Source organism: Pseudopodoces humilis, chromosome 11, assembly GCF_049639895.1.
Source record: "Pseudopodoces humilis isolate 2021_Gansu_Grassland_sample_001 chromosome 11, ASM4963989v1, whole genome shotgun sequence".
In the NCBI taxonomy this organism is placed as follows: domain Eukaryota; kingdom Metazoa; phylum Chordata; class Aves; order Passeriformes; family Paridae; genus Pseudopodoces; species Pseudopodoces humilis.
The window spans coordinates 8,035,152-8,055,792 of record NC_142210.1 but is presented as its reverse complement, the minus strand read 5'-3'; the positions used below and the strand labels follow the sequence as shown (position 1 = coordinate 8,055,792).

Below are 20,641 nucleotides of genomic sequence, written 5' to 3'. Positions count from 1 at the left end.
TGTCCGGTCGGGTTGGTGCTTCTCTCCCGAGCTGGGGCGGCCGTCGGGATAGCGAGTGGGTCCCCATCTCGGGCAGCCCTCTGCTCGCGGGGAAAGGGCCCAGCGGGGCTCTGCCCGCGGGGTCAGCGCGGGGCCGTGCCGTGCCCTGCCGGGCCGATCCGCGCGGTGCCGGTCCGGTCCGAGCCGCGCGGTGCCGGTCCGGTCCGAGCCGCGCGGTGCCGGTCCGGCCGCGCCGGCCGGGGCGATGCTCGAGAGCCTCCCGCTCGCCCAATCAGCGGGGGCGGCGAGGCCGGGCCGGACGGCGGTGGCCAATCGCGGCGGTGCCGCCGCCGGGCCGCGCCGGGCACGGAGCCGATAAATGCTCCCGGCCCCGCGGCCGCCGCTCCCCGCCGCACTGGGGACACCCCCCCCGCCCCCCGCCCCGCCGCCCGCCCGCCCTCCCCGCGCCCGGCCTCGCAGCCCGGCGGGGCTCCGGCCCGGCCCCTGCCCTCCCGGTGCGGGGCAGCGCGGGTCACTGTCAAAGGGGCAGCGGGGGAGCTGCCTCCTCCCCGCCCCTCGGCGGCATCCCCCACCCCCTCCGGGACCGCTCCTGATTCGGCGGGGCCCGCTGACAGCGCGGGTCTCCCCTAGATCAGCCCTCACCTGGATATAACCCTGCCGGCCGCTGCCGCCGCGATGACAACTCTGGCCGGAGCTGTCCCCAGGATGATGCGCCCCGGGGCCGGGCAGAACTATCCCCGCAGCGGGTTCCCGCTGGAAGGTAAGGCCGCGCCTGTGCCGCTCCCGGTCGGGAAAGGGATAATCATTCCGTGCCGGGACGCCGGAACAAAGCGGCGCCCCCGGCCCGCCAGAATTGGCGCACGGCAGACTCCAGGACAGCCGCCCGGCTCCCCCCTGGGCTGTCACGGCAGGGTTTGTCCCAGGACGGGCACGGCTCTGACCACTGCAGCCGGCCGCTCCGGCCTCGCACCCTGCGAGCGGCCCGTGCCGGTAGCGGGAGGAACCGACCGGCCCCGGTTCTCTCAGTGCAGCGAAGGGTGGTGATTTGGGGAGCCCAAACTTCGGGGAAAAGTTAGGAAAAAATTATACCCGAATAAAAGCAACGCGAATCGAAAGGAAGTTTGGAGCCGTGGGTCGGCACCGGGCTCTGCCAGCGGCCTTTCCCAATCACGGCGGTGCGAGGGCCCCGCGGTGCCGGGGACTACCGGGCCCCTGCCCGAGCGAGGACGGGCGGCTGCGGCCGTGGGTTCCCGGGGCAGCCGAGCCGGGGCCGGCCCCAGCGCCGCCGGGGACACTGCGGCCTTCCCGCACCGCTTCCCCCTTGTCCGCCGGAGCCAGGCGGGCTCTGAAAGCCGGCTCCGGCTGAGTGCAACAGGTGAAGCCCGCGGCAGCCTCCCTGCCCTGCCCTGCCCGCCGGGCCGGCGGCGGGGTCTGCGCGGGAGCTGCGGGCCCTGCGCGATCGGAGGGGCGGGCGGGGGTGAGTTGCCTTATAGAAAAGCAACGACAAAAAACTAGTAGCAACAACAACAACAAAAAAAAGACGCAGCAGGATCCGAAGGAGACGTTAACGCCATTTACCCTCCTGCCTCCCTTCCCTCCTTTTCTAGTCTCTACCCCTCTAGGCCAGGGCAGAGTCAATCAGCTCGGAGGAGTGTTTATCAATGGCAGGCCTTTACCCAACCATATCCGGCACAAGATAGTGGAGATGGCCCACCATGGCATAAGGCCCTGTGTCATCTCCCGCCAGCTGCGAGTGTCCCACGGCTGCGTCTCCAAAATTCTCTGCAGGTACCAGGAGACGGGCTCCATCCGGCCGGGGGCCATCGGCGGCAGCAAGCCCAAGGTGAGCCCCTCCCGCCTGCCCGGAACGGGACAAACCCCGGTCGCGGTGGCGGGGAGCGAGTTCCGACCGGGACACGGCCCAGGCTGGTCGGCACCGGGGTTTACAGTCGGGACGGCGGCACTCGGGAGGGCCGGGGAGACCGTGCGAGGCCGGGGGTGGGCGCAGACACTTATGGGGCACAGCACCCCGCCGTGTTGCTCTCAATCTTCCCGAGGTTTTAGAAAATACTGTTGTTGGAGTTCTTGTCAATAATATACTTTTAATTAAGCAGACGCAATCAAAAAAAGAAATAGAAACTCAAACGAAAATAGAGCGAAAAGGCTGCTTTTTTGAACTCTTGGCTTTCCAGAGCTCTGCGTGCCCCACGCTCATTTTTCGCGCAGGAGCGCAGGCGGGCTCGGGGCTGCGGGACGGACCGGGACGCGATCGGTCCGGTGGTGGAGCTGACCCAGCACGGCTGGATCGGGCCCTTCCCGCTTTCGTGTAAAGCGTAACAAAACGACCTGAATTTCTGTCTCTTTACTGCTCCTTCTCCTTCTCTCTTTACTTTTTCTCTCCGCTCTAGAGCTGCGTGTATTTTTAGCTACGCCACCGAAAAGTTTGCGCTAACAATAATGGAGACGAAATATTTTCCCAAGATTAGGCTTCTCCCTCTCTAGCTTTTCTTTCCCACTAAAGGGAAGTAAAGGCTTGAGTTTTTATTGGAAGTTGTTGCATGATCCCCCCCACCCTCCCCCGGCTTCTTTGATTCTTCTGAAGTAGCAAAGCGATGCCCGAACTTTTCCTTTCTGTTTTTAGGAGTAGAGGTAATTTTTTACAAGCGTGCAACTCAAACGTAAGGCTATTGCCGGCCGGGAGATCGTTCTTTTTGTTTGATTTTTAGATTTATTTTAAAATCACGAGGATACCGAAGAAAAATGCCGGAACCTCTGCCCGTTTTTATTACTCTGATTTCTGTTCGGGACTGCAAACTTTGTTCAGCCTAAACTTTACTGACCTGGAGCTTCGTTGCCCGGAGTCCTCCGCTGGTCGGGACTTGGCATTTTCTCGGCCGCACGGGCAGCCGGTGCTGCCTGATTCGGGTTTTTCCGTGCCGGGGACTCTGTCCCACCTTCCCGCTAACCCCGGAGGATTTTCTGGGACGTTTCGTTTAAAGCGGAGCGTACTCGTCTTATGCAGCCCGTTATTACCTTCTGTATCCCCTCTTTACCGTGCCCGCATTCGGCTGTTTTAATCGGCGTTTGTAAGCGGGGCCGGTGCGGGCCCTCGCAGACGGCGGCGCGGGCGGCTCCGGCAGCCCCGGGGCTGTGGCGGCGGCAGCCCCGGCCCTACAGACTGTGCCCGCTCGCCTTGTCTTTACTGAAGCAGGTGACGACGCCGGATGTTGAGAAGAAAATCGAGGAATACAAGCGGGAAAACGCGGGCATGTTCAGCTGGGAGATCCGGGACAAGCTGCTGAAGGACGGGGTGTGTGACCGCAACTCGGTGCCGTCAGGTACGGAGCGGGGGGTTCGGAGGGTCCCGGAGGGCCGGGGGCGGCCCGGGGAGGGCAGCGCGGTACCCGGGCGAGCCCCGTTCCCTCGGGATCGGAGCCCCGGGCCGGGCCGGTGCCCACGGAGCTGCCGGCATTAGCACGCGGTACCTCTGGCGCGTCCCGGGAGGATTCCTGCTCTCGGAGGGTGTTTTCAATTAAATCGCAACTGCATCCCCCTCTCCTCCTCCTCCCGACGCTTCCCCGCCATCCCCTCCGGGCTGCTGCCGCAGGAGGGCTCGGGGCTTGCAGGAGAGCCGGAGCTGGGAAGCAGGAGATGGGGAGCAGCTCCCTGTGCCGGCGGGCTGTTTGCGGATGGGGAGGGGGGCACACGGAGCTGGAGCACTATTCGTGAGGTGTTCGAGGGTCTTTATCACCCGCCGTGCGGGTTCGGGGGAAAGAAAGATTCTCGGGCGCCGCTGTGCCCGGGCTGGAGTCCGCTGAGGGACGGTGCCCCGTGAAACCCCCGCGGCGACGGGAGCGGGCGGCTGCCTTCCCTAAATCCCGACTGGCAGTGGCCGGGGGACACAGAGCAGTGGCACTGAGGGGGGACTCGGCTCCCCGGGCCGGCCCCAGAGCCGCGGGGGGCTGCTGGGGACGAGCCGGTCACAGCTCTGCACTCCCCCCCTGAAGTGAGCTCCATCAGCCGCATCCTGCGGAGCAAGTTTGGGAAAGGCGAGGAAGAGGAGGCTGAGCTGGAAAGAAAAGAAGTGGAGGAAGGCGACAAGAAGGCCAAGCACAGCATTGATGGCATCCTCAGCGAAAGAGGTAAAATCCTGTTTGTCCCTGCTCTCCCTGCGACGGGCCAGTGCCAGTCCCAGGCCCTGGTGGCTTTCACTCCCGTCCCCCAGGGGCTGTGCTGGGGCCAGCGCAGCGGGAGGGGCAGGGCAGGGAGTGAGCCCTGACAGCCTGGCTGCCGCATCCCAGGGTATCCCGTTCCTCGCTGGAGCGACCCTGCGGTGTGCAGGAATGGCGCAGAGGTTGGAACAAAGATGGGGAATCACTGCTAGTTTGGCTTTCGATAAGCAGGGAGCAGGGAGGGTTGGAGCCACCAGAGAGCCCCTCATCACAGCCGTGCAGGGGCTCCTTTCCCAGGGCAAGCGGGGGAGGCTGCAGCTGCATAGAAGGGGCAGCTGTAGAAAAAGGCTGAAGAGCCTCCAGTCTCTGCAGTCTGAACGGGGCAGGGAGACACACGTTTTGTTTTTTCTGCACTTAAAACTGCTGGGAAGAGCATGTGTTGGTGTTTGGCCCGACACTGCGAGGAGGTTGCAACCTGAACAAGGCGGAGGTGAAGGGCTGCTGGGGGGGACAGCTGCTGCTCCCGTTGAAGCCATGCCTGGCTCCCGGCTGGGCCAGGGGGCAGGGGCAGGCGAGGGCCCGGCCCGGCCGCCTGTGTGTGGAAGTCGCTGCCCAGCACATGCACAGGCACTGGAGAAGGCGAGACAAAAGTACCAAATGAGCTGGTCAAACATTTGTACAACTTTTCCAGCTTTTACAAAGAAGGCCTTCTATACACAATCTACACTTGGAGATGAACTTGGAAAACAAAGAGGGGGGAGTCCATTGAAACTCACACTTTGGCTTTGCACAGACAAAGCTTCAGCTAGCAGCAGCTTGATGTGAACAAAAGAAGGCAACCTTTTTATAATTCAAGGAGAAAAGAAGAGAAAACAGCCCCACAAAAGGCTGAGAAAAGACATTATGGGCTTGCAATGAGGGATGAATTATTCAATGAGCCCCTAATAGCTGATGCTCCACGCAGTTTTATGGACTCTCCATCGTGGAAAAAAATAGCTGTTTTTAGAGAAAAAGTGTTTATAGCATTTCTAAGCATCAAGGGATGCTGGTGCCATGCAAGGACAACAGATATCCATTCTTTAACAGCAGGACATGTCCCTGTTTTGTTGAAACAAAGCCCTAAACCGTCTTAAAACTTAGTTTTCAACTGTTATTAAAACTTTCAGGGAAGCCTCATATTCTGCATGTTTGCGTTTGCAAGGAGGTGTGTAATACAGACATGCAGAAGACGCTAAAAATATTAGAGATTTTAAGGCACAGTTTGATTGCCTGGTCTAGTTGCCCCCATATGATGGACCCAGAGTTTCCTCCAGCATCTCCTTCACCAGAGGATTTTTCCAAGAGGGATGTACACCAAGGGAAAAATAGCTAAATTCAGTGCCCTAGTTGTCAAATAACTAGCTTTGCTGCCTTCTTGAATTTCTTGACAGAGATTAGAAACAGAAGATAGTAAGCCTTGATAATATCACTGCTTTATGGAACAAAGAGTGGTTAATAGAGACAGCAAGAGAAAAAGTATTGTTATCAATATAACCCATCCTTCTGTTTCTCTTTGAAACAGTCTTCCTCTTCTTTGACTGTTTTCCCTTTAAAGTGGGGCTCCTGATTTATTATAAATCAGTGTCTGGCTGCATGGCTGCCTTCCACCAGCCCAGAGGAGCCCCAAAACTCTTGCAGGAAAACCCCTGGGGCTGGTGATGCCTTGCTGCAAGAGGGGCTCACTCATGCCTCCCAGCACGGTTGTATGAGGAGGCTGCGTTCCACCTCTCAACGTACCATACACTTTCTTTCACTTCCTGTGGATGTGAGTGTCTAACTTTATTTGTTTTGACTTCAATCAGTAGCAATTTTCCCCTCGATTACATGGGGTGGTGTGGTCCTCTCCTGCCCTAGGCATGCAGGTTTTTGCTGCGTGAACGTGACCGGACAGTTCCGTGGAAGCGGCAGCTTTGGTAATCCCATCTGCTCTGTGACAGTGGCTGGGAAGGCTTGGCAGTGTGAGGGAGAGCCTGCTCCCCCTCCCTGACTAGCAAGCTGTTGCTTAATCTCATTACTGGAGTGGCTGGGATGCTGCAGTGCGAGCGCGCTGCTGCTCCAGGAAACATTCGTTGCCATACTCGTGCCATGCACGGAGTGTGACACCAAAGGGACAGCACACCGGTGGGACCCTTACAAGAAAGGAATAACCATAAAAGAAGCCCACCACTACCTTCTGTATCTGACCAACAAAAAAAAGTTCTGCTTCAACTCCCACTGCCAGCCAAGAAGCTTTGGTTTCACTCCATCTATAAAAACAATCCCGTCCTGTTACTGAAATAACTGGCAGCGTTCCTAAGGATTTTGATGCCACAGGATCATATTTGCCAGCACCCAGCAGCTTGGCTACAAGGCCTGGTGTGGCAGGGGGTGCCTGCTGGCAGTACATCTCAGATGCCCTTTCTGACACTGGGGTTGCTTGTGGAATGTCCAAAGGGTGTCCATGTGCCATGCAGCAAAAGCCTCGGTGCTAGCTCAGTGCTGAGTACTCCGTGTTGCAGAGGGGAAAATAGTGTGGGGTTTTGGGCAATGTGAGGAGTTTCTGTAGCTCTGTTCTTGGGGCCTTGAGGTATCCCAGAGCCTGAGTGCCAGGAAAGGCTGTGGGATAGGTCAGAAAGTGACTACTGAGGCTGATCACGAAGCAAAGTACGGCTCTTCTGCTCAGGAGCACACATTAGTGCTGGACATTTGCTGGTGCTGCCTGAAATCCCCTCCTTGCCATGGGCCTTTGGGTGGCTCAAAGAGTGGCATTTTTTCCAAGGGTGAGAGCTGTCATTTTAATGGCAGCTGATTCAAGATTTAGGGAGTATTTACAGCAGAGTGGAATTAAGAGAGAATGGAAACATGATATTTTTTTAAAATGTGTGATAGAGACAGTGTATCATTGGGATCTCTCCCACCACATATATGGGTGTAGGTAAACTTTTGTATGCCTGATGTGATTCTGTTTCAGCCTCTCTTCTGGACAGTTACACGTGATTCTCACACTGTTTACAGATGCCACATGTGCAGTCCTGTACGTGCTGTATTTCAGTGTTTCTGCCAGAGTCACCCTCAGCCCTCATTCTGGGTATATATTTAAAGAAAACTTGATTGTCGGAGCGCGTATCAGGAGGCTGATAGCTCTATAACAGCACATCTGTATTCTGCATGTGTGATAATTTGTCCTTAAAGGCACGAGCCATAAATAAAGAACATGAGAAAGTTTTGTGCCTTTATGTGGCACATCAGGGCTTATTTTTAGCACAACCACTACAGAAGAGGGAGTTGCTTGTACCTTTGGTGGGAGTTATGTGTGGCATGGTTTGCTGACTAATCTGATAACTCCCCCCTTCATAAAATAGCTGCTGTTTTCTGGCAGGAGCAGAGGCTTTCAGCACTGCACCGATGGGGCAGAGCTGTTCCCCGGGCTGGGGCGGGGGCTGGGGCCGGGACCCCCGCCCGGCCTCAAAGGGGGCCTCTGTTCCCAGCCAGCGGAATTGGCCCCCGGGCCCTGTCCTGGCGGATCCTCCCCCAGTCATGCGCACCCGTCCAAAAAGGGCCCTACTCATCCCCAGCCTCTACCCTTGGCTGTACTGAGAGCAATTCAGGCTACAGCAGACTAAATTGCCTCCTTTATTTTCTTCTTACTTTCATCTTGGACCAAACCCTTCCCCCTCTCCCTCCCCTTCCTCTTTTCTTTTTTTTTCTGTGTGCCTGAGGCTCACATTAATACAATTTCGGCACCACCCCTATTTTAGTGTGTGTATGTGGGGAGTTTGAAGGGGTAGGAATAAAAAAGGACCTTAGCACAAAAGCCCTGCTCAGCAGCTCGAAAGTTCAAGCTGCTGCTGCCTCTCTAGCTGTGTGATGCTTTTCCTGTTTGTGAGTTTTGGGAAACATTTTTGCTTTGTACTGTAATGGAATTAGAGGACAGATGCTGACTGTAAATGGGCCACGCGACTACCAGCCCCTAGCTTAAATATTTAGATGCAATGTTACAATTACTGACTTGATGCAGGAGGCTTTGAAGTGGTGGCACATGATCTAAAGGGTAGCTCGAGCTAGATGGGCTGGCAGATGTTTAGATTAGGGCTGGTCAGTATCATACAGCCTGCTATTTTTAGATTGCTAAACTAATAAAGACACTTTATTAAGGGAGAAGATTAACATGGAGGCACCAGATACCAGTTTGAGCCATTCATTTCTACAAAGCAGACTATTGGATCAGTGGCTGGAGCATGGGATGATGCAGATGCTGAGCTAGATTTTGGTTGCGGGGGTTGTCCTGGTTTTGCTCCAGTGTCCTGTCCAAAGGTGCAGCAGTAGGAGGACTTAGGTGCTGTGTGAAATGCTGTTGTGGGCTGAGAAGCACAGTTTGTTTCCCTGCTCAGCGCTCATGGTAAAGATTCACTTACTGAGGTGTGATGGCTGTGGCTGCAGGAAGTTATCTCCTTGAGCCTGAAATTTCATGCAGTACTCTATATATTTGGTCACTAGCAGGTCTAAGAAATCAACTCGTGTCACTTGAACAGCGTCATTTCTGAGGCTCTCAGAGCTGACAAGAAAGTAGCACTTAATTAAGACAAACTCCCTAGTGAGTCCAGAATTTGGCTCAAGGGAGACAGTACCAACTATATTTTCTGTCTGTCTTTTTCCCTTTCTCTTCCCTCACATCTTAATAGTGAGAGTCCAGGCCTGGGTAGAAAAGCCAGGTGTTGCACAAGTACAAATTCGTGCAGGTGATTCCATACAAACCCAGCACAGCTTTTGTTTCTTCTGCCTGACCCATCATCACTGTGGGGCTCTGGGCCAGGCTTCTGCTTCCAAATCATTATTCTGAGATAATGATTATAATAATAAAATATATAATAATATAATAATATAATAATGATGACCTCAACAATTCATAATGACCTCACCAATTCATAATGACCTCACCATCAAGTGAGAGTGTGATGTCCCAGCCTGCCGAGCATTTCTAGAAAGGTGCTAAATGTTTGACTTTAGGGTGACTTCAAAGTGGAGTTTGCTCTTCCAGAGCTGCCGAGGGCAGCCCATTCCCGTCTGTCCTGAAGTGGGGGATTTTGGGGAGGGTGCTAATTGTCAGACTAACTGCGGGCTAATCGTCTGACAAAAGCACCAGTAATATTTCCAGCTGTGGGAAGAAAGGGTGTTAATCTAGCAACGACTTTCTGAAGTAATATATATATACACTTTATATCCATGGCTTGAAATCATGATTTTATTAATGGCTTTGCATGTTTTGCCATCTTAGGGATGCTTTCTTCCACTTAAGAGTCAGTGCCTGTTCAAGCAGAATTGCTGTGGGCATCCTTTCCAGTTTTTCTAATTGCATATATCTAGAACAAAGCTGAATGTTATTTTAGCAAATGTCAGAATTGCCTCACACACAGCAGTCGATTAACTTGAATTTGTATACAACTTAGCACCTTATTTGTTTGCTTTGAAAATCTTCATTTATTAGTCTTAGAAGGGGTGTCATTCCAGAAAGGCAGAGGCAAGAAACAGTTGTTTGATTCCGGTAGGGCTAGAATTTCCTCTGAGAATGTCATTTATGTATTTGGCTTTCCAGATTCTCCTATGATTGCAGAATCTGTGATGTCAGTAGGAATTTACCGTCAGGCTTTTCTTGGAACCAGCTCTGTAATGTGCTGAGGAGCTGCAGCTCTGGGGGAAATCCTCGGGTTTAGGATGTAAGAGGGGTTTACTCCATCGGGCATCAGACCTGCAGTCCTGCAGATGTGGGCACCAGTGAGGAGTCCCACTCAAAGGGCCCATTCATGTGTGTAACACTGCTCACGTGGGCTGGGGCACACAGGAATGGGGCCCAAATTTGTTCCATTCTGTTCGTGAAAAGTACCCACTGCACAAGAGTGTGATTTTAATCCCGAGTGAAACTCTGGCAAAAACTCTCGCTGAGGGCGAGGATCTTTGTGTCTCAGTTTACACAGAGGTAGCAGTGGAATCAGAAGACAGACAGAGGTTCTAATTAGATAAAAAGCTAATTAGCAATTAATGCTGTAAGTAAAAGCCAATACCGATAAAATTCTTAAAACAAAGAATTTCCCGTGTGTGATTTTGGATTGTGATTCTCCGTTATATCATGCAAAGACAACACTTTAACACTTATTTGGGGAACGTTTAGTTTGGTTTGGGTTTACTTATTGATAAGGGTTGGAACAGGTTTTAGGAGAGGGAAGCCAATAAAGCTGATAGTGATAAATTATCATGAGTCCCCAGAGCTGTGTAATAAAACTGCATTGGGAAATGAAGCAGAACTACAAAGTGCTCTCTGGTTAATTTAAGAAGAAATTGAGTGAAACACAAAGCAATAAATCAGAGCGAGCCAGGCAATGTGAATTTCTCCATGTAAATGTCACTTTAAATCCTATGTAGCAAACATAAATGGCCAGAGAAAGAACAAAATATAGAAATAAAAATGCAGGATACTTCCAAGTGGTCCCTGAACGCTGAGCTCCCTGGCTAATAAAAATGATGTACAGTAATGTAATTCACCACAAGACCTTGTTTAGCCTAGTGTGAGTGCAGCATTTTACTTCACTTGCCCTGGAGTACTCCTGCCCCATGCTGTTAAACTAATTCACTTTAAATCACTCTGCCTAGAAAAAAAGTGAAGCTTAATGAAATTAAAACTCACTGAGGACACATTAGAGTTAAAGTGTGTCATGTGCTGAGATTATTTAGTTAGGGGAGTTTGATGTAGTTGTTGACAGGTCGTTCATTCATCCTAGTAAATAAAGATTCACGAACTATTAAGAATGTGCATATATAACTAGTAATTGCTAAAAGGCAATTAAGCAGTCAGTTTAATGTCTTATCTTGCTGGTTGCCCTACAGTTGTTTTACAACTAGGAATTAAAATTTGAAAAGAAAGTTTTCAGTGTTCCTGGCCAAATATTGATTAAGTAGTTGTTTGCTGATGCCATTGTGGCACATAAAAAGGCCAGTGGTTCTGCCCCTTGTTGTTCATCTTCCATTGTTGCTGATTCTTAACCTCTGAGATCAAAGGAGGATCATTTCAGTTTATCTGTCTTGGAAAATCCTTCTTTGCTCCTAAACCAGTATGGATTAATGGCCAAATTGTCTTTAATGAGATGTGAAATTTGAATGGAATTCTTATTTTGCATGGTCTGTTGAATGTATACACTGTATGCTATTACAGTTTTGCTTTTTGTTTTTTTTTTCTTTAGCATTACTGGATTTGATTTTCTTTTAATAACTTTATTTTTAGTATACAATGCATTAAAATGTTACAATTCTTGCAGGTAAAATACAATGTATTTAACTGTATTTTACTGAAACTAATATTTTTTCATGTAATCTTTTTGATGAATGTAGCCTAAAGGGAAAAAAAGTTTTCTTTGTATACCAAATCACATAGGAGATAAATAGTCCAGGGCTGCTAATAAAAGAAACGGAGCTTGACAAGCCAGCCCATTCTCCAGACTGGGCTCTCAGAATACAGAGGACACAAACAAGCTTGCAACATTTGTTTGGTCATTTTCTTCAGTTAGGATTTTATGGATGTTACTTGCCTCAGCTAGGATAGTAGTGCTGTCCCTTCTCCCAGAAAAAAGGGAAGTTGGATTGACAAGGCTGCGCAGAAAAACAGCCAGAGCCCTTGAGAACAATCAGTTCCTTGTAGCATGGCAGAAAGCTATATTTATTTCAGAGATAGCAAAATGTATCCCACCACATCCTCAGTAGGAGAGGCTGTACACTCTGGGTGTGCTTTCTTGTCATTATGATACGAGTTTCCATCTGAATTGTGAGGTCAGGGAGTGTTAGATCCAGGTCCCACCGCACCCGCTGGACACAGAAATTTAGCTTAGCTACAAACCGTAGTAAGGATCCTGATGAATCCAGAAAGCCTCTCCTGATGCTGTTCTGATTTTTAGGTGGGTGTGTGGGTCTCCTCTGCTGCTGTGAAAAGCTGTGCAAAGTCTTTTAATCATCATTTTCTCATTCAATTTCTTAAATACACTCTGCTTCCATTCTGTCTGGTCATCACTGATTAAAATATCAGTCCGTGCATGCTTTGCAAGTACTCAGCTACTTCAGGAGACATTTTGTCCCAGAGTAAGAGCTAACACTCTTTGAAAGCACTTTAGATACAAATTTCCTTGAAGTGCATGAACTCAACTTTTTTGTTTCCATAGAGAGCTGTGGTGAGGACAGCGATATCCATGCTACCTTTTGATTTTTTTTAACAAATATTTGACTGGTTGTAGACTTTCTGCCAAACATTATCAACGTTTACATCATGCACAAGCCCATATATGGACTAGTCTTAAGGATTTTTATATTTATGATATGCCTCATATTGGATGTCTGATCTAAAAATGACTATGTAGTCATTTTTCCATCAGATATATTGTCACATAGATCGCTGTGGTTTGAATCGTATGAGGAATAAACTGTCTGTGCCTGACAATTCTGCAAGCAGACAGCTTATTCAGCCCCTGTCAAGTCTTATTCACCTTACTTAAATGAGCAGGACTGTTCATGCCAATATAATCAGAATCTCTTCCACGTACTAGCCCAGAAAAGCAACAGCAACCACAGCTCTTCTGGCGAAATTACTCTGCACTTTGTTAAAAATATAACCCATCTACCCCCTGGGAGGCAGTAGCACCAACCATACTCAGCGTAACCAAATTGTACTTAAAATTGTTTTCCACCTCTGTTTTTGACTGTCCCGGGGAGGATGGAGATGAGTACGGACATGCTGTGGAGAAAGCAGGCTAGCAGAGCAGCAGGGAATGCTTCCACAGAAAATCCGTCTTTGCTGAAGATGCTGTGGCAGGACTTCCTTTTCATTTTGACCTCAGGGCTGGCTGTTTGATCTGGTGTGAAGTGCTGAAGGGTCAGGGCTGAGGTGGGGGGATCTGTGCCCCAATAAATACTCTGACACCTACCCAGCCCCTCCTGTCAGGCTGAGTGGTGAGAAAAAAGCTTGCACAGAATTAGCTGGAAGTCAGGACTCAGCTGGTTTCATGAACAGCAAAATAAGTTCTTTTCAGAAGGAAAGTGTTTTAAAAGAAAAAAAGGAAGTGGAAGGTATTCAGCTAAAGAAAATGGGAAGTGAAATACACTGTTTCACAAAGAAATCCTGAAAAGTACAGATTTTGGAAAAAAAAAATAAAAAATCTGGAATTCCATTTACCAAGGGATAAATCAAGAAACCCCACTGCAGATGGTGAGCTGATACTGTTGTGTGAGAGAGCACTGAATTAAATTATCAGCATTTAGATAGAAGAAGAGATACTTCCAAACAACTACTAGCGAAGGAGTGATGGTTTAAGTGATCAGTCAGCGAATCATTATGGTGTGATGTTTTAGATGGAGATCTACAATTTTTTTCTGTAGAATTTTAACACATGTGGTGCAGAGAAAGGCATCGTGTGTACCTCCCTTGCTGCGTGTGGTGGCTGTTCCCCGTACGCTGTACGGCTTCACTGCGTTCTTTGTCTGTGGAACTGGAAAATAATAGAAGAAAACATTTAGGAATCTATTTAGGAGATTATACAATAGATGTCACAGTTAGGAAAAAGCCCTGTGGGTTCATCCCTGCTTTAGCACAGTTGATTTGACCTGCTCTCTTTTAAATCAACAGGCTCAAGCAAAAATGCTTGAATATTTGGCAGCTACATAGAAAACCACACAAACCCCTGTTGCTTCAGTACCCACAACTTGTTTTCCAACAAATACAGTGTTGTCTTTTGAAAACCCCTTAAAACTAACTGCTTGTCCACCTCTTCTGAACAGCGCTGGCAGTGCTGTGAGCTGCATGTTGTGTGTACTGGGGCAGGGACTGAAGCATCCAGAAGCATTGCAGGGTCTCAGGACGCTCACACGTCCTGGTGAAAATGCAAAATGGCTGCATACAGCAGACGAGGTTTTAATCTTTTTGTTATTTCCATCTCTATGTTTTAAAAGTTTCTTGAGACCAAATTGTGTTGGCATTCCCATCAGAACAGTCCTGTGCTCTCAGCAGGGCTGTGCAGGTTTCTTAGCATTGAATTTTCACTGCATGGAAGTTTAATCACATTCCAGATTTGAGGGAACACCTTCACTTTCTCAGACTTAACAAGACCTTATAGTGCTAAACATCTATTTTTGCTGGTGAAGAAGACTGACACAGCCAGTAAGTGTAGTTAAAATGCTCCAAGCAGAGCAAATTAAAAAAAGCTGCTTTAGAGAATGGCACTTAATTTTTCTAACATATGATTTAGCAAAAAACAAACAGCCACCCCCCCCACTCTGCTGTAAGGAGCTCTGTAACCAATCTGCTCCATCAGTCTGGCAGGGTGGGAGGCAGTGCTGCTCACTCCCTCTGGTTTCTGGCTCCTCCCTGGCTGAAGGGTATCAGGAGGAGAGGCACACTCTGTCCCCACATACAACATTCCAGTCCTCAACCTTTGGTCCTAATCAACCCACCAAATTAAACTTTTGGAAGGACACAATGGAATTTGAATGGTTGTCAAACCTTATACTATGATGGGTGTAAAGACAGTTTGTCCCCAGGCTGTAAGAGGTCACTTGGCCAAGAAAGAAATTAAATCAGAATTCAATGTTACTGTTCTTCTCCCATATTGGCAGTGGAAAAGATGGAATGATGATTGATGGCATAAATATTTCTGTTAATCTAACATCAGAAACAGACTTGTCAGCCTGGGAAGAGTAAATCAGACAGAAATTTAAGGTGAATATTAAAAAAGTCCTAATCATAGCTAGTATCTGAATCCTGGTAATGATAGTTATAAATAAAAAATAAAACACCCTAGAAAAGTGGTATGGGAGGATAAAAAGATCTTCCAGGTGATCAAAAAGCATAGGAGGGACTTACCTGTTCCTATTCTTGAGTGCTACCATGCAGAAAAGTGACCACTCTTAAAGAAATGGGCCACCTGGTGCTACATGTTTGGCTGCTGGCTGGCTTGTGGAGCCCTGGGTTTCCCAGGATGGCAACGGGGGAACCCCTTTGGGTGCATTTCTGTGATGTTTCCTGGTTTAACCTCGGGGATTTTGTGGAGTGCCGTGCCCTTAGGGTGCCTTGGGCCCTTTTTCAGAGCCGGATCCTTTGATTGAAAGACCCATTGTGCCTCTCTGAGTGCGAGCTTGAAGCAGTGAGCAGAGCCTTTGCAATTCAGGGCTGGGTGCAGGGCTGGCTCCCAGCCCAGGTGGGAGCTGGGGCTACCCTGTTTCCAACCCAGGAAGCTCCCCACTCTGCCCTTTTCCTTCTGTGAGGCTTCTTTATATTTATTGTGGGGTCTAAAGCTTCCACAGGGCCACTGTGTTCTCCAGGTGGAGACAGGGGGGTCCCAGCTGTGCTTTGTAGGTGGTGCTTTGCCCTTGGTGACATTGAGCTGTTGGAGTGGGTGTCTCAGGTCCCTGGGATTTGTGCTGAAGGGCTTTCTCCCAGCCTTGGACTGCTGGGGTTGTTTTGCTGCTGTGGAAATGGGCATGCCCAGGGCACCTTTCCATAGGCTTTAACTCTCTTGTGGCTGGGCTGTGGTGAGTGTGGTTCTGCATCTTTGAATTGGGCTAAGGGATCTTTTTTAAAACCCCTTTTGAGTAGGAGGGAGTGATCTCGGTGACTAATATGTTTATAAGTAAGTGATACCTCTATACAAACAAACAAGAAAAAAGTGGTTATGGCAGAATTGGTGCTGGAAGAGTTGGCTTTAGTTTGAAGGGGAACTGGTTAGAGTTGGTACAATTTGCTGTGTTTTTCTTGCAGTGACTTTCTGCATTGCTTGTGCCTGGAGCCAGCTGAGATAGGACTGCTTGCTCTTCCTTCCCAGTCACTGGACTCTGCTGCTCCTCTGTGGTTAAATTTTCTCCTTGTATCTGCGGTGGTTTTTTTCTTTTTGTGGTTTTTTTTTGTGTTTTGGTTTGCTTTTTTTTTTTCCCCTAAAGAAATGGGACCAATGATATTTTCCTCCCTCGGTGGTATTTCCAAATGTCTGGTGTGCAGGAATCAAAAGTGTTCCATAGGTTCAGCTGTCATCATTCATCTGCTGAAGCTGCAAATCCAGATGGAATGATACTTTAAAATGAATGTTTGTGGCTAGATAGGATTGCAGCCTGCCCTTGGAAGAGTAGTTGGGCTTTCAGCTTTTGGGTTTGCAGAGCTGGGAACACCAGGGGTTGTTTGTAGAGGGGTCAGTGGGTACCCTCTGGTCCAGTGGCCCATGGTATGGACCACTTAACTCACCAGATGCAGCAAGCCCTGGCACAGAGCAGCAGGGGTGTGCTTTGGTGAAGTGATAAAGACTCTGCACCTTTATTTTTGTTAGTTTTATTACTATTTTTTAAAGCTACAGCAGATCAGTAGGTAGTGTGGTCTGGGATGAAGTCCATGAACCCAGAGGTGTTACCTCAATTTACACTGAGGCTCCGAGCCACCATGTATTTTCTGGAGTACAGCAGTAATTGATGCATATTTTTTGCTGTTTTTGCTGAGTCTCCCATGAATATCCTGCAATTCTCTCAAATATGTGCTGTGAAAAATCTATTCAATAATACATAAAAATAGTCACTGGTTCTAAGAAAATATTCAATGCTTGAAATTTATGTGGTTGTGACTGGGTACCCAGGGCTTGCACTGGTTTCTCTTCTACAACTGCTCCTGCATTCACTAAAAATGTGTATTTTCTGGATAACTGTTAAAACGGTTTTTTTCTTATTTTTAAATGATATTTATTTTTTGCTATTGTACTTATTAAAACAGAAACATGCACTGAGCAGAAAAAGGAGACAAAATCATGCTTTAAACATTCTTTTTTGTACATTGCCAGTATTTATAGTTTAAAACTGTAGTTTTTCATCCTTATGCAAGAGAATGCATTTCTCAGTGGTGGGATTTTGTTGTTACACAGGCTGACTAGAGATGAACTACTTTGGTTTAATTTTAAACTTTTATTAAATTAAATCTGTAATTTATTTTATATGCTTTCTTCTTGACAAAGAGAAATAATCCAGCAACTTGGACATGAAATTATGAGCCAAAAAACGGGAGAGCCAGTTGTAATGGATAGACTGGCTTAAACTTGTCAACAGATCTTAAAGAAAGAAAAGTTTCTAGATTTAAAATTGCAGTACAACTTGCAGTAAGGCAAGATTTGATTTCTAGAGCTGGTGAAGCAAATATCTTTTACTGATTTCTAAAATTTCAAGGAAAATGATATTGTTACAGTCTATTCCTTGAACAGTAAATTTATGGGTTCGGTTTTGTGTGTTTTTCTTCTTTCTTAGCACCACTAATTCCTCTAATTAATAGTGTCAAGCATGTGAGATTTCTCATAAATCTGAAAAAAGGCCTATTGAATTTAATAGCAAGACTTGCATTGTCTTTAATGAAATTTGGTCAGACCCTAAACAGAAAGGGTTTTTTTCCGTCTCTCTCTTTGTTTTTTCTTTTTTTCCCCCCTCCTCTCCTTTCCTTGAGGCAGAAAAAGTTTTGAGTTTTTCTGAGGAAACTGAGGAATTCTAGCATTCCTGGGCATGAGAGGAGAATACTGATTAGAATCAGGCAGAGAGCAAGCAGGTGCTGAGCATGTTCATTGCTTAACCCCCTGCCCTGCTCCTGCATCCCTGCCTGACCCGGCGCCCAGACCCTGCAAATAGCAGCAAGTTGCCAGATGTTGGAGATGTTTTCAGTAGGGTGATTATTCACCAGGTCTCGTCTAAAACTGGGGAGTTCCTACAATGGCTGGGTTTCATGTTTAAAAGCTGGGCTGGGTAAGCCATTTGGGACAGTGTTGAGGGAAAATACTGTATTTCTCTGGGAAGGAGAGCTGGCTGTTCTGCTGCTCTGTGGTATCTCTTTGCAAAAAGTAATGCAAAAAACTAACAAGCAGAGTAGTTTGCCTGAGGGGGAGAAAGCTATTTTTTTGTTTTTTAATGAACAGAAAAGAGATTTTATGGGTTAGAAACAGTGCACCCTAAAGAGAGGTGTGTTTAAAAGTTAAGACTCGAAAGCTTTTGTCTGGAGAATAATACGCTTGGAGTAAAGAGCGGCACAATGGAAGTCTTTTCTTCCAGTTATGTATGGACGAGCATCAGTCAGCCAAGGAAGAACTTCAAAGGCCAATGTGAAAACTTGCTAGGCTCTTTCTTTCCTGACAGGTTCTTCTTGAGGTAAGATGGGGAGAGCTGTTTGTGCTGGGAACTGGAGCTCGCCTCCTGTAGCAGGGGAGGTAATAAATCATGTGCAAACTGAGGTACCCAGCCTCAGCTATCTCTGTCTCCAGTTGATTTGCCTTTTTGGAAGTTAATAAACCATCCCATTTCATGAGTCTTTTATTGCTTATTCATAAAGAGGTCTTGAATTCCACTTCTGCCTTGCTGGAAAGGCACCATGCCAGATGGAGGGGGAAGATGACCCATTTCTCTGCCTCCAAAAAATACTCATTATTCATGCACTGTAATTTGCCTTTAAGGTGGAAAACCAATGTGTTTTAATATAAGTGGTCCAAGGTTATAACTGCTGTGCATTAAAACAGCAACTGAAGCTTCATATCTGCAAGTATGTATGGAGAGTGTCAGGGTTGGTAAAGGAGATGCTTCTCTGATACAGGAAAGAGAAACTCCAAATAGCATCCAGAAAAATCTATTCAACTTGGCCTTATATAAGAATTTCATTTTATGAAATTTAAAATATTTTCTTTTGGTTAGAAATTTATTTATGCTAAATAAAGTTTAGAGTAATTTATCTCATTTTAAAATTAGTTTAAGGAGCAGTGTTAGTGTTAGCCATGAGGCTGTGCTCTGGAGGCACTACTTTAGAGGACTGTGTGTGTCACAACAGTCTTTGTTAAAGGCAGAGACACAACAGAGAAACCAGAGGATGTCTGATGGAGAAAGCAGCTCTTTTGAGCTCCCAAGAGCACAAAGCAGAGCAGTCTGTACTGCAAGCCCAAACAGGGCTGATGCTCCTGCTGATGCACATAGGGCTACTCACTTTCTGAGGGGTGGGGCAGGGAAGGGCAAGCCCCTTTTGCAACAAAAGAAACCCTGCAGCATCCTGTCTCTAATACCTGAGAAATGCTAGCACAGGTGAGCAGGTAACCCCTCTGCCAGCCCGTGGCCACGAGCAGTGTGTGAGCATCAGTGAGTGCCACTTGTGCTGCCACAGAGCCCAGGGCTGAGCAAAGCTGCCGGAGCAGAGCACTGGGGGTCCCTTCCCAGGAAGTTTGTAGCAGTTTTTCTGAGGTTCAGGGAAGGGCCACGTAGAATGTTCTCAAAGCATCTGTGGTGCAAGCCTGGGTTTAGACTTCATTGCTGCAAAGATGAGGCTATGGGATTTTTGCGTGCTTTCTCTGTGTTGCTATCCTGATCATCCAACTCTGCCAGACTTAACATTTGAGTCCCTTTCCATGACAGCCCTCATTCATTTAGCTATGCATTCAGCAGGGAAGAAGAACCAGTAATTATGAGCAAGCTGGCAATACTGTGTTCCAGTAACTGTTTCATGGTGTGTTTGAGTTGATGGCTGCAAGAATGGAAAATAAGTCTTTGGGATGATGTGGAAGATCTCTGTTTGCATGCTCTGTCTCTTGGCTCGAGCCTGCCGTACGTGCTCGGGCATCCTTGGCTTCAGTCAGGCTGTTTGAAAGAAATGGGGATAGGTTCAAAATAAATGATTTGCCCACAGCAGCAGCAGTTGTGATATTTGCTAGGAGTGCATTGCATGACTTATCTAGACACAGTCTATGGGCTGCTTTGAAGCCATCAGTGGAAGGTGACAGAAAAGCCAGATTAGTGTTGGCTGGCTTAAATTTTTTGTGTAAGTATTTGCACACATACTGAGGAGAAATTCTTTAAGTGAAAAAAAGGTGGGTTCCTGCTGCATTAATGACTTCAGGTGAGTTCAGCTTCACCGCTGAGAAAATTTCATTTAGCAAAGCAAAAGGGTGTTTAACACAATGAGGATGTGCAGTTGTGGAAAATGGTCATTTGAAACAATGACACTTTATAATAAATTTCAAATGTGCAATCCTGCAACAGATCATCTTTTTTTTTTTTTCTTCTTTTTTTTTTTTTACTTTCAGCATAACCCAATGACATCTATCTCCCTGAAAATCAAGTCTATGAACATTCACTTACAATGAATTTTATCTTTCATTTTGAGAAAAGGGCAAAAGAATAAACAGGATTTAGAGCTGGAAAATAGACTTGAATTTGGTAGAGTGTTGTCAGCAGGATTTTAGTTTTTCAAAAGTAAGGGAAAGAGGAGCATTTTGGCTTTTTGTTGTGTTGTGGGCTGACAGTCTTAGACCATTTGTGGAAATCAGGTAATAGTCCTTGTTTTGCATCAGCTGTACAGTGCCTAAAACATACTTGGGAAATGAAAGAATTTGGTTCCCACTTTTCTGGAACAATTTTAAACCCTTGCAATGCGA

The 20,641-nt window shown here is 47.7% G+C and overlaps 1 protein-coding gene across 2 annotated transcripts in view; it reads left to right on the top strand.

Moving 5' to 3' along the window:
* The first annotated feature begins 438 nt into the window (after positions 1-438).
* The window catches only part of PAX3 (paired box 3), a 74,343-nt gene continuing 54,140 nt past the window's right edge, over positions 439-20,641 (top strand). The window contains exons 1-4 of one of the 2 annotated variants that reach the window (XM_005527024.3): positions 439-760; positions 1,608-1,843; positions 3,212-3,338; positions 4,008-4,142. In XM_005527024.3, the coding sequence (XP_005527081.1) occupies positions 676-760; positions 1,608-1,843; positions 3,212-3,338; positions 4,008-4,142 (583 nt within the window). In that variant the 5' untranslated portion in view covers positions 439-675. Of the gene's footprint in view, positions 761-1,607; positions 1,844-3,208; positions 3,339-4,007; positions 4,143-20,641 lie in introns of both variants that reach the window. The other variant, XM_005527023.3, reaches the window with a different exon arrangement.